Raw genomic sequence first — 14,293 nt, forward strand, 5'->3', positions numbered from 1 at the left:
TGTTTTGGGATCACAGACAGACAAACGTTCAGCCATTTTAAAGGTCTTGGTTCAATTTTAAATTTTAGAAATTGCAATAAGCATATCCATATATATATATTTATAAAAATATACAGTGAGTGTCTTAATTCCTCACAATAATAGTAATACAAATTTAATTGCATTAAGTTCTTATGTGCATGTGAACCTCATTTCTTTAGTGATTCCAACTTCACATAACTGGATTTCACTGAATTTCGTCTCTATCTGGTGAGCAACATTACTTTCATGTAGCTGATTGGAATGCTGCCAAGTACAGTTGTTGGCACACACGGATTCTTAAATCAATAATATAAGCCCTTTCAAAAGCTACATTTAAGTTTGTGTGTCTCTACAAATCCTACTGTTAATCTCGCAGCTAGAGGATATGTGACAGTAACCTAGAATGATTACTGTACTGAAATCCACTTATTTCCCCAAGTGGTCAAGCAAGAAGGTATGCTGCTTCTCATCAGTAACTGAAAAGTTTGATTAAGTAATCTTCACTTCAACAGAAAATATTCTTGCTGTAAAAAGATTGTTATTAATATTTGCATGATAATTCATATGTAATGAAACCTTGAAAAATTTTCCAGGATATAGGTTTTTAGTGTCCAGCCACAGACCTCATGGGCATTCAAAATAACTGGCAGCATATGAAAGGGATGAGCTTTGATGAATCAAGTGGTCTTGTCATGAATCTTTTTTCATTCCTCTATGTCGCAGATGACTCAAATTAAGGCAGCATGTAGGTCACGTGCTATCAAATTCAAACAACACTGGCACTGTTCTGATCAACTGCAAAGTCATGTTGGTAACCAAATAAAAGCACAGTATGGTGTCAGTCTCTTATGCCTAGAAAATTAGATTGAATAAGGATATAGATAAAACAGATCGGCCAAACCATTATTCACCGTGCAAGATGCAAAAATGGGAACTTGGTGCTGAAAACTGGCTTTTATCATCGCATGAATGAATGTGTTTATTACTTTGTGCAACATAAGAGGGGTTTTATTTGCAGATTTTAAAAGGTTTACAACAACAGACTATCATGTGTTTTGCAGTTAGAGCCATGAATAATACATTTTATCACAGCTAGTGTTGCTCTGATGATGGCTTGTTGGTGAATCTATTAGACAGATAGCAAAATTTTGCAGGTTCTGGAAATTTGTAATAAAAAAGAAATTGCTGAAAATATCCAAAAGGTCAGGCAGCATCTTTGGAGAGAGAAAGACAGTTAACAGTTCAGGTTGATGCCCTTTCATCAGGACTATTTAATAGATGTTTAGAACACACAATTAACACGATCTCTGAATAGTTTCCTAATGTTCTACTGTACCTGGTGGAAGATTAGAGCTTGGCTGATGTAACCCCAGCTGCTTGAAGGCGATACGTAGTGAAGGACCAGCAACATTATCAGCATGAATGCAATACTACTTGAAGCATATATTGGGCTAATCAGGAACATCATGATCCCACAGCCAATGATCCCCAACACACAAGTATACCAGGTGAAGTAACGAAAGGTTGGCCTATGAACAGGAAAAATACATTTGAAAAATAAAATGCAAGCTAAAGATCACCCTTTGTATTGTGGTTCACAAGTTAAATACACATGGAATAAGGGGCTGGATGACGATATATGGATTGGAGCATGAATAAGCTGCACTATGGAATGTGGAATGATGTCACATTCTCCACTGTCGCCCCACCACATTACAAATCCTAGGTTGATTCCACTAGGAAGCACTGTGGATGTCAAACACTTCATCTTGGGAAAGAAGATGATTCCTCCTGGGCTGTTAATTTTCAGAAATATCAATACATTAGCTGCAGGCAGGGTGGCGCCCAGGGTGCAAATTGTGCGTATTATGGGTGGGAAATACCTGAGGCAGGTCTCACTTGACTTTTTAAAAAGCAACCACTTTTACTTTCAGCAACCCTTTTGAACGAAAATAATTTAGTCAGTTTTGTTAGAGAATGGTAATTAATTAACATTTTAAATGCAATTGCAAGACAGTCTAGTCCTTTAATTCAAAGTCACTTCATTTGAATTATCTATTAATTTGAATTCCTTTCAGTATAAAAAGCCTCCAGTGGTGTTTGATTTAAATTGTTTAATTCAAATGGCTGAATAATTCTCGAATTATCCAGACTTTGAATTAACAGGAGCAAACTATACAAAAATACTTAACAGAACTGAAAACTTGAAAATAGGAAAAGCGACAGAGGTATTGAAGAATCAGAAAGGTTAAAATTGTGACACATACAGCCCCATTACTTCTGTTAGTAAATTTTAACAAGTAATATTTGTTTACTGTTTAAAAATATGACAAATTTACAAAAAAAATTAAGGTATGAACAAATATGTCCCAAAGACAGGCTCAATTCAAGTTCACAAGTACAAGCTGACAGCTGTGTGTTCTAAGTAGTTCCTATATTTGTCTTTCAGAATATAATGTGGCAAAGGAATTTCAGCTTTAAGTCAAATCATTGCATAAAATCAAGTCAATAAAACCAAAGCTTCTAGATGTGGCAGGGAAAATGCAGCATAGTAATGAGAGTGAATAATGAGAACAAAAGCCGAGGCAGGGTGTTCATCAACGAGACAGAAAATGCACATTTAGAATATCCTGGAAAAAAAAGGCCAACAAAATAAAAGCTTGACATCTGGAGTCTTGACAAATTCTTTCAAAATCTATCCATCGCTACACCTAACAAAGGTGTAAGGCCTTCAATGTGAAAATGCTTTTCAGAAAGGTATAAGGAAAATGGATGAGATTTGTTCATTCAATGGTGTAAACAAACCTGCAGCACTGCTAAGTTCCAATTATTATTCCTTAAGTCTAAGATATTAGAGGAGGTGATCAAACGTTTGGTCAAAGAGGTAGGTTTTGAGGAACCTCTCAAAAGGTAGAACATAGGTGCTGATTTTTAAGGGAGAGCGCTCTAGGGAGCAGAACTGAAAATACTGCTTGCAATGGTAGTTGTGGGCGGGGTGAAGGGTGAGGAGTGGGAGGGTGGGTTGATGCACAAAAAGCAGGAATTAGAGAAATGGAGAGTTTGGTTGCGGAGCAGTTCTAGGTCTAGAGAAATAGTGAATGGCTTTATGGGTGGATCAGAATACAAAGATGATAATTTTACACTTGAGGTGCTGGACAACCAGGAGCAAAAGAGGATGGGGCAGCTGGGGTTGCTGATACTAAGGTGGCATGGTGGATGCCACAATGGGCCCATGACTGAGTGGGCCACAACAGAGATGCACAAAGGGTAGCCATGTGTTGTTCAAAGCGAAATTCAAACCTGGGACGGCACCAGGATAAACAGAAGATTTGAGAAACGATAAACTCTGGTAGGGATCAGGCGGGGCAAGATACAAGAGAGGGGAGAGATGAAAGGTTGCATAGTCAGGTGAAGCAAAAGAGGGGAGAGAAAATAAGAGATTAAAAATAAAAATGGGAAATCAGAGTAGTGGCCAAAAATCCAAAGCCACCCAAAGTACTCAACACCAATGGACAGAGAGTTCAGGTTCCATACATGACAGATTATGAGAGACATGCAGCAACTGGAAACCTGGGATGGAATTAAATATAATGAGGAGAGTTCAGCCCACAGTTGGGAGAACCAGTGAGAAGCCCACGTCGCTACTGAGGGACGCCCAACTGGAGTAACAGCGTCGGGCCTTCCCCAGGCTTCAGGGCCCCAGGGCCAGTGATCCTGCCCACCAGGAGTGGGGCTGCTGCCGGGAATACACACAAGAGGCCAAAGATCGCCTAAGGACTCAGGCCACACATGAGTGTGGGACAGGGATCCTTCGCGTGGGGGTGGGACAGCTGCGGGAGGAGGAGGGTGGGGTCGGTGTTTAGGGGGGGGAGTTGGCATTCAGCGGTCACCCCCACCTCCAATGCTGGGTCTCATGATCGGGCACCAAGTTCCTTTCAAACAGGGGGTGGGTCCTCACCACCACGCCGCACCCCCCCACCCCACCGACCCCGAGAAGGCTGCAGGCAATCCCAGTGTTTGCTTGGCGGTCTTTGAAAGGCACAGGAAAGTCATGCCACTTGCGTAATCCCTGAGGCACCACTAAATTCTGGTGGGCTCAGGGATAATTGGTGTCAATTGGTTCAATAATGAGCCTAATTGACAACCCACCACGAGCGGACGAGTTTCCCCTGTGGACCCATACCTACCTTCAACTTAATCACAGGAGGTTTTCCCACTGCTGGGAGCCTGCCCTGGCACCTCGACCACAATTAAGCAGGCCCAGCTGCCATGTTTCCCATCCCAATGGGCTGGGTTAAATCCAGCCCCGAGAGTAGCCAGTAGGCAAGAGTAGGCAAACTTTAATATTAGACTGAAGTTTGAAAGCCAGAAGGCTGTAATGGGATGAACGCCGCTTCTCGGCTGCATGGGGTTAATTTGGAGCAGCCACCAACCAATGACTTGGTTTGAAGTTGTAAAGAGGTTCATAGCAAGAGTAGGCCATTTGGCCCATCAAGCCCGCTCCACCATTCATGGGCTAATCATCTACCTCATTGCCACTTTCCTGCGCTCCACTTTCCTGCCATATTCCTTGATGTTATTAGTATCCAGAAATCTATCGATTTCTGTCTTGTACAAGCTCTATGCCTGAGTTTCCACAGCCCTCTGGGGTAGAGAATTCTAAAGATTCACCACACTGAGTGAAGTAAATCCTCCTCATCTCAGTCTTAAGTGGCCTACTCCTTATTCTGCCTCTTATTAGTGTGAATCCATCCTGATGAGAGAAGACGAAAAGCTTTGATAGCATATCTCTTTTTTCAGTAGTAATATTGAATTGTAATTCAGTAGCTTTGAATTATCAGGAGTAGCCTTCATTAAGCTTTTCAGCTTGTGAGAGTTCCATAGATATGTATTTGAAGCCATTTGATTGACTCCATTTCTGCTCATTATTGATAGCTGTTGAGGGCAATTGATTTGCAATTGGAAGTTCCTGGTAGCTGTGTTAATTGGTATGGCTTTACCTATACTCATACTAACCTGCATGGGACCCAGCATGCTTAAGTGCAGTTATTTTCACAAAATTACCATTCTTGAAGCTATACAGTGAGTAAACATGTTTTGGGGATTTGAACATGCCTATTTTGCAGTCTATGCACATAAATGCCTCATTGTATTAATTAAATTATCCTTGCAATGTTCAAAGTTTCACCTCAAACAGGTGATTTATAAATATTTTTCAAGTTATTGTTTCAGAGTTCAGATTATTATCCTCTCATTTGCAGATACTGTTACCTGAACAACTAAATACATGGTGATAATAACCATAGCAGATCTAAATACCACCAGATACTTCTATGTTCCACAGGTTAGATCTCAGGATAGTGACCCAAGTGCACATTAATGATCCAATAGTGCTGCCAGGTTACCAATGAGCCAGCTGCGAAGCAGACCCTGGCATAGTGAGCATGTGCCAAATGGCTTAGACAATCTGACCAGAGTGCAATCACCATCACACCGCTACAATGATTGCATCTATGTGCTGACATTGTCAGGAATTGTGCTGGTGCTGATTCAGCACATTTTCTGGGTTTAAGACGACTGGCAGGAGTCAGGGAGACCCCATTACAAGAAAAATTTTCATGGCCATCGGTCTCAAACAGTCTTGTGAATTCGGTTGTTACAAACGTTACAACAGTAAAAACTCTATTATGAAAATATTCCAAAGGATTTTGCTTTTTGCACAGTTGTACAAGAACTGTGGCATAGCAGTAATACATTTCAAGGGTTTCATAGAGATCTCAAATGTGGTATTTATTTAATGCATTCAAAAAAGTCAACAGATCACAGTTTACTGGCAAATTAAACCAGTGCTTTTCTGTACTTTCAACACTATTGCTACCTAATCTTCAGTCAGTTTGACAGATAAAGAACAAAAAACAATAGAAACAATTTAATTTTGTCACAAAAGCATCACCTAAATAGCTTAAGCAGGAAATCTAAAGTTTATTTTAAAAAAACACTTGCCACTAATTAGTTTAAAATGAAAACATTTATTTTCAGATTTCTATCCAGTCAGTCCTTTCCCCCACACCCCAATATACAGTGCTGCACCAAGAGCAGCCTGGAATGCAATCTTGCTTGATGTCATTATCTTACAATCTACTTGCCATAATCAAAGCATTCAGCCGAGAAAATTGCAGTAAAAATGAAAGCTGAAAAATCTCTTAGGTGCTTTTCCACACAAAGCTGCGTTATCATTTATGGTACTTTTATAATAACCTTTATAGTGGCCAGTTCCTTAAAAGATGCTTAGTGCATTTGAACTGTGACAACTAACAGTTATTTGCAGATGATGTGTTCCTTGAGGATATTACCCTTACTTGGGTCAAAAACAATTATTTAGAAAGCCACTTAAAGTGGCTAGCTGCTCAGTTCTTATTTTTATAGGCTATGAAAGGTGCTGGGCCAAGGCGAGATAGGGTCACCCTCCATTAAAGTGTCACCAAAGTGTGACATTTTTGGTCTCCATGCTACCAAGTACGACGTGGAAAATTAAATTTACATTTAATTTATGTGCGTATTTCACAGACATATCTTCATTACACTTATTGCATTGCTTTACTTCAAAAAAGATGGGAAATGTATACATCTAATGCTGCATTGCTTTGAACCCACTGGAGTATACCTTAGATTCTTTGACGCCGATAGAAACCAACTACTAGAGACTTCAATTTATTAAGTCAAGCACTTATTTTTTCCTTAATAAAAATCACTGTTCCTCTTCCATTCCTTTCCTTTTTCCCTAATGTAAGCTTCTGATCAGAATTGCTAGATGCTTATTCCAGTTCACTTGGAATTTTTTTTTTAAGCAGTCATATAAAACCATGAGCCCAATTTAACAATCAGTCAAAATTATGTTCTGTGCCACAATATTTGGTGCATAAAAGCTTATAATACAATGCTACATCTCGCTAATACTTTATATCATTATTTTAATTTTGTGTTCAATGGATATAGAGGGAACAGCATTTGTTATTCAACTATTTGCTTTTTACAACGATAATCAGCTTTTCCAGCTCCTGTTCATACTATTTTCATGAGGACCAGAGAAACAATTTATTTCAGAACTGCCTGAAATTCTGAAGCTCAGTTTACCTGTGCTGCTTGAGCAGCTGACCAAATGATGCTCAAACATATGCACTGATTTTGTGAGAGCATTCTGCTCTTCTAACACCTAATTTAGAAAAATTAACTGTACAGCACTATTTAAGGAATTGCAAAAGCTTAGTGAACATAAACTTTGCAAAAGCTAAACATACTGGGTTTAAATATGCATCAAAGGTTCCAAGAAGGCTTCATGGTGAGACCTGCCCATCGTTCTGCTGTTCTACGAGTAGCATATTCAGTGCTGTTGGTGCAGCAGGTCCAGTGCATTTTTACCACATCTGGAATGATCTCCTTCTATTGCCAACCAGCAAAGTGGTACTTTGCTAGTTATTTCTACTCAATTGAGATACATTCATGGGAAAAGCTCCTTATCATTTTCAGTAGCTTTGAAACCCTCTGCCGTGTTTGGGTGAGCAAAGCCCAGGTTTAACAATTCCTACATTGTTCATTGGATGTCCATGATCTCTGCCAAGCCAGATGGTGGAAAATACCATCTTGCTTGACCACTATGTCCTTGCTAAACCATAATTATTAGCACATCATCTTGCACAGGATTATTAGCACAGAAACAGGGTATTCAGCCCAACAGGTCCATGTTGGTCTATGCTTGACACAAACCTTCTCCCAACCTTCTTCATTTTGAGCCATTAACATACTTTCTATTCCTTCCCCTCCAATGTGTTTATCTAATTTCCCCGAAATGTATCTACACTAGTTCTCTCAACTACCTCTTGTGGATGAGTGTTCCACATTGTAACCACTCTCTGGGTAGCGAGGTTGCCACTGAATTTCCGACTGGAGTCATTGTTAATGACCATCAAGTTCTAGCCTCACTCTGAAATCAAAACATCACTATAGCTGCCCCATAAAAAAAAACTTTCCATAATCTTAAACATCTTTATCAGGTCACCCAACAATTTGCATTGGCATTGCACCATTAATGTAGTAAATCGTTCCAAGTCTTCTCTATTCTAGAAGAACGAAACCTCAGAATGCTCAATCTTTCCTGGTAGGTATGGCCACTCAATCTTGGTATTGGACTTGTGGTTTGTTTTGCATCTTTTCTAGTACCTCTATATCCTTTTTCATAATGAGGAGGCCAAAACTGTGCACAATACTCCAAGCATGGACTGACCAAGCATCTTTTTTCCCCCCACACAATTTTAACATAACAAAGCCACACTTTGGTTCATTTTGTTGAAATGGCCTTATTAACCTGCATTCTTATTTTTAGTGAGTTGCTTATCTGCACCATCGGGTCCCTCTTTTTATCTACCCCATTTAGACACTTTCCACAATTGTGAGACCTCCTTATCTTTCCTACTAAAATTTATTACCTCGCACTTATCCATATTGGCTTCAGTTTGCTGATTACACATCTATTCTGCAAGTTTAGTAATCTCTTCAGGTATTTTATAACAATCCTCCTCCATATTAAGCACATCCCCTAATTTTGTACCTTATGCAAATTTTGCAACTGTGCATCCAAGTCCTGAGTTCAAATCGTTCTTGTAAATGGTGAACAACACTGGTCACAGGGCCGATGCATGTGGACATCTTTTGATACAATGACAGATGGTCAAAGAGGTAGGTTTAAAGGGCATCTTAAGAAGGCAAGAGGCAGAGCTGCAGACAAGGTTAGGGAGGGGATTAGAAAGCTGAAGGCAGAGCTGCCAATGATGGAGTGATTAAGATCAGGAATTTTCAAGAGGCCAGAATTAAAAGTGTTGAGGCATCTTGAAAGTATATGGGGCTGCAGGAGATCATGGAGATAGGGAGGAGGCAAGGTCATGTAAGGGTTGGAAAACAAGGATGACAATTTTAAAAGCGAGGCATTGCTTAACTGGGAGCTTTCGGCCAGCGAGGATGGCATAGATGTGTAAACGGGACTTGGTGCGGGTTACGACATGGGTAGAATTTTGGGTGACCTCAAGTTTACGGAGAGTGCAAACAGGAGGTTGGTCAGGTACTGGAATAGTCAAATCTGAAGGCAGCAAAGGCGCAAAAGAAAATTTCAGCAGTCGATGAAATGAGCTAGAGGTGCAGTTGAGCAACGTTACAGAGGTCGTGGTGATGGTGCGGTTACATGGTTGGAAGTTCAGCTTGGGCCAAATCTGACACCAAGGTGTCTGGTTCAGCCACAGACGGCTGCCGGGTAATGGGGTGGCTAGGGAAAGGGTTTTGGCTAACGAGTTAGGAGTGGGTGCCAAAGACAATAGCTTCAGTCTTCCTGATATTTAATTTGAGGAAATTTCTGCTCATCCAGTACTAACAAGCAGTGTGACAATTTAAAGAGTGTGCAGGGGTTGAGAGAGGTGGTGAGGTAAAGCTGGGGGTTGTCAGTGAACATGAAGAGAGAGAGAGAGAGAGGCAGAGGGTGAGAAGGCGGAGGGAGAGGGAGAGGGGAGAGGGGGAGGGGTGAGGGGAGAGGGAGAGGGGGAGGGGAGAGGGGAGAGGGGGGAGGGGAGAGGGGGGAGGGGAGAGGGGGGAGGGGAGAGGGGGGAGGGGAGAGGGGGGAGGGGAGAGGGGGAGGGGAGAGGGGGAGGGGAGAGGGGGAGGGGAGAGGGGGAGGGGAGAGGGGGAGGGGAGAGGGGGAGGGGAGAGGGGGAGGGGAGAGGGGGAGGGGAGAGGGGGAGGGGAGAGGGGGAGGGGAGAGGGGGAGGGGAGAGGGGGAGGGGAGAGGGGGAGGGGAGAGGGGGAGGGGAGAGGGGGAGGGGAGAGGGGGAGGGGAGAGGGGGAGGGGAGAGGGGGAGGGGAGAGGGGGAGGGGAGAGGGGGAGGGGAGAGGGGGAGGGGAGAGGGGGAGGGGAGAGGGGGAGGGGAGAGGGGGAGGGGAGAGGGGGAGGGGAGAGGGGGAGGGGAGAGGGGGAGGGGAGAGGGGGAGGGGAGAGGGGGAGGGGAGAGGGGGAGGGGAGAGGGGGAGGGGAGAGGGGGAGGGGAGAGGGGGAGGGGAGAGGGGGAGGGGGAGGGGAGAGGGGGAGGGGAGAGGGGGAGGGGAGAGAGCGGGGGAGAGAGCGGGGGAGAGAGCGGGGGAGAGAGCGGGGGAGAGAGCGGGGGAGAGAGCGGGGGAGAGAGCGGGGGAGAGAGCGGGGGAGAGAGCGGGGGAGAGAGCGGGGGAGAGAGCGGGGGAGAGCGCGGGGGAGGGGGAGGTCGAGAGAGAGAGAGGGGGGGGAGGGGGAGGGCCGCAGAGGGGGAGGGGGAGGGCCGCAGAGGGGGAGGGCCGCAGAGGGGGAGGGGGAGGGCCGCAGAGGGGGAGGGGGAGGCAGACAGAGAGAGAGAGAGAGAGAGAGAGAGACATGGAGGGACAGATGTACGTGTCTTGGAGGGGATTGGAGAGGTAGGGAGGGAGAGATGGGGGGGGGGCGGAATAAAAAAGTGGAAAATTACATGTGGCAATGATTGAAAAAAAATCCCGTTTCAAAAAATCTACCAAAGGAAATAAAATATAATATTTTGAAACAATGCAACCACACATGCCAAAAATATTGGCAGGGTGTCAGCTGGAGAAATTGTAGAACAAATCCCTCACTTTATATTCAAGCCACAAGCTACACAGTCGGAAAACAAAAAAGGATCAAAGCAAAAATTAAAATATGGATTTCTTTAAGAATAAAAATCCGTCTATGCAGTGTGGATGGGATGGTATTTGATTTAGTCAGGTTTCAAAGTTGGGAAGGATTTGTAAGTCCAAAATAGAAGGAGAGTTGGAAATAATCAGCAGGAGGCACCAAAAGAAAGAGAGAATTTAAAGCAGTTTTAATATAGCAATAGCAGAACTCCACAATTGCCTACAGAGCAGGGTTTGATCCAATCAAAACCAATTTACAACTGGAACAAAATTTGCAAATTGACATGGAAAAAAGGAAACAAAGTAGGAACCATGGAACAGAAACATGACAATAAACAAAAAAATTGCAAGTGGATTTCTCCTTTACATATTCACTACCCGACTTCAGACCTTGTCTGTCCACAGCCTTAAATGGAAAGAGTTCAGGAATGTTTCTGTCCCCAACATTTGAGTTATCAGCATTGTGGCTGGGAGCACTAACTGTTCCTTCCCCCAAACTCCCGGCTCCCCATCTGTGTTCCACCAAATTATGCCCTTCCTCTTCCCATCTTTGCAGTTTACCCCCACCCCCCATTCCTGCCTGTTTTCTCATTCACAAAAAATTTAGCTCCTGTATCTTTGAACCCCTCCCACCCCAGTCAAGACCACCCACCTTCATCTTCTCGCTCCCATAATGGCAATTTTCAGCAATGCATCTTGTCAAGCATTATCCCCCCTCTTTCAAAACCATTATTGCTCCCTTCGCGATCAACCAAGCCTGAACTGCTCTACTCTCTCCAATTCTCTGCCTCATCTAAAACCTACTTTTCCTCTTCAAAGACCCAAGACTGGATTTTACAGAGCGCAGTGATCCCCGCACACCCAGGACTAAAACGTTGGCAAGGAACCCACCCACAGGAATGACAGCTGCCTCGCTGTCATTTAGCAGCCAATTGGCTATTAATAGGCGGGTTTTCCAACCCTCAGGAACGGGTAGTCCTGCTTCAGAGAGCTGCCAGCCAATCGGATGGAAGGCAGTTCTGTAGTCCCACAGCACCAGGCAGGAATGGTGGTTACTGCTGGGACTACAGGCAGTCCCCAATGGAAATTGTCACTGGAGCCGGACACAAAGCTAAGTGGGGGAGGGTTTTGCAGGGGTCAGGCTGGCAGGCCCCAGTGAGTGGGGTTGGGGTGGGGGGGGGTGAGGTGCAGATGGTGGTGGAGAGCCATGTTTGGGAGGCTGGGGTTGCAGGGTAGGGTAAAGGGTGGTGTGATCTTAGGGGGAGGGGGGGTTGCCTCCAATGGGCACAGGGGACGAGCAAACTAAGTACACCCCCCCTCCACCCAACTTGTCTGAGACCAGCCTGTGCAGCTAAAGGCCACGTGCTGGATTCTATGAACCCCACCCCCTCCATGCCGTATTCAAACCCACCGAACGAGGAGCGTAAAATCCAGCCCCTAGAATGTGTTCTTGTTAAAATATGTTCCTCCCTACTGTATCAACATCATACTGATCAAAATCTCAAATTATTTTCTGTGCTGTGCAAATTGAACAGTGGCTACACATTGCTCCCACTCTGGCACCTTTAACCCACAGGGGGTGAGGAGTTTTTATTTTTAACTGCCATTTTGAAAGGCAGTGGGCTAGGATAGGTAATTTAATGGGAATGAGATCAAGGGAACAGGATGTAGAGATGGAGGTATAGTAGAATATGGGTGAAAAACTAGAAAGATTGGTAGTTGGGAACGAGGAATGTATGGGAAAGGGCCTGCTAGACATGTAACTTCGAAGGCGTAGGAAGAGTTGGAAGCAGCAAAGGTAGCTGGATAGGTGATCTCCTCTTGGTGACCAAGAAATCCATTGGCTCCTTACATATATTATTAGCAGCAAAAATTGAGGAACTGATGCATATGGTACCCAGGAATCATTTAAACTTAGAACACAATCGGCATAACGTTGGCGATGTGTTGTTTGATCAATAAAGCTCTTTAGAGTGCACAATCTGTGACAAGGTCTATGACCACATCATTACCCTTAAATCTTTTCAAAATGGGTAACAACTGAATTCTGAACATACAACAAGTTTAAATTTCAATACTACGGTGGTCAATGGAAGGGAACATGTGAACTCATTGTTTAAATCAGAATTATGCTTTATTGAGACAGATTGATCCAGACTCCTTATCCTTATGCATATCTGATGGGTAAAAGCTTAAGATACATACTTGCCGAATTAGTTCCCCTACACTGGTTTTAGTTGGGAATCATAAAAGCTCCAGATACATAAAATATAATTTTCTTGTACCAGGCACGGAAATTTGAGCAGCTCAGAATTTGGAAATAGTTATCAATTAATGTGCAATATCATTGAATTTTTGAAATCTCTCATACCTGAAATTTGGTGCGGAGGCCCATTCCAATGCCAGACAGGCTAGATCCACAGCAGCATAGACCAAAAGAAAAAAGATGGTCACTATCCCAGCAATTGTATTCAATTTGCCAGTAAACAACACAAGCTGTAAAAGCGAAAAAAAAAAAATACTTTAATGCCACAAAGTTAACAAGCATGCATTCAATTTCCCATTGAAATCACTGGCAATGGTCCAAATAAATATCAGAGGAAAATAGTTGTTAAATATTACCTCCCCCCCCCACCACCACTCCCCGAACACTGCAGAACCCATTTGCCTTCTGGTATTGTTAAAGATACTTTAAAGGTCAAGATTTCCCCTCTGAGTTGAATGCAGATCAAGGGTGTAATAAAATAAACAGTCACTGTAATCTTAATAATGCACCATCTGCCGGAGGGTATCAGGAGCTAACCTGAGTGAAAGAACCCTGTTATAAGTCATTGTATATTATATAAATACATCATTGTACACAAATGGGATGCCAAGATATGCTGGTGTTCATGCTACATTCATGAAAAATCTAAACAGTTGACTTTTAAAAATTCAATGTTAAAACTGTTGGCTTTCAGCACCAAATAAATAAGATTTTCAGTAATAAATAGTAATATTCATTGTCATTGGATTACAGCAAAGAACGTAGCCCTGCCCCATCAATTCAGTTCCAGTGTTTCTCCCCATGAAACACTCAACTAATGCCACGCTGCTTTCTTCTTAAATATTACATGTTTTCAATAACCTATTGAATTATCTTAAAAATAATTTATGGGCTTTGCATCAACAACTTTTTGCTGATGATTCCAAATTCGAACCATTCTTTATTTAAAAATATTTTTCTAACCTTCCCCTCAATTCTATTTTTGATCATCTTGAACGTGTGAACTCTCACTGATTAGTGCAAACAATCAATTACTATTTATCCCATGATAATCATTTATGTTGAAAATTTCAATCAGGTTACTGCCCAGCCTTCTAGCAAAAACAGTCTCAATCTTTCAAGGCACTTCTTCTAACTAAGTTCCTCATCCCTGGTAATATCCTAGTGTACCTACATTGTTCCTTTCCCTTTCATTTTTTATTGCTCCCATAATGGGGTGACCAAAACTATAAATATTTCTCCAACTGTGGCTGGATAAAAGTTTTGTACAAATTTAACAATTTCAGAGTTAGA

At 42.8% G+C, this 14,293-nt stretch overlaps 1 protein-coding gene across 2 annotated transcripts in view; it reads right to left on the reverse strand.

Annotated features, from left to right (window-relative positions):
* The window catches only part of LOC144693837 (solute carrier family 12 member 9), a 91,644-nt gene that overhangs the window by 16,861 nt on the left and 60,490 nt on the right, over positions 1-14,293 (reverse strand). The window contains exons 9-10 of one of the 2 annotated variants that reach the window (XM_078563918.1): positions 13,106-13,230; positions 1,358-1,550 (exon numbers count right to left, since the gene is read on the reverse strand). In XM_078563918.1, coding sequence (XP_078420044.1) covers positions 1,358-1,550; positions 13,106-13,230 — 318 coding nt within the window. Of the gene's footprint in view, positions 1-1,357; positions 1,551-13,105; positions 13,231-14,293 lie in introns of those variants that run through there. The other variant, XM_078563919.1, reaches the window with a different exon arrangement.

The sequence above is a fragment of the Cetorhinus maximus genome, chromosome 19 (genome assembly GCF_964194155.1).
Source record: "Cetorhinus maximus chromosome 19, sCetMax3.hap1.1, whole genome shotgun sequence".
In the NCBI taxonomy this organism is placed as follows: Eukaryota; Metazoa; Chordata; class Chondrichthyes; order Lamniformes; family Cetorhinidae; genus Cetorhinus; species Cetorhinus maximus.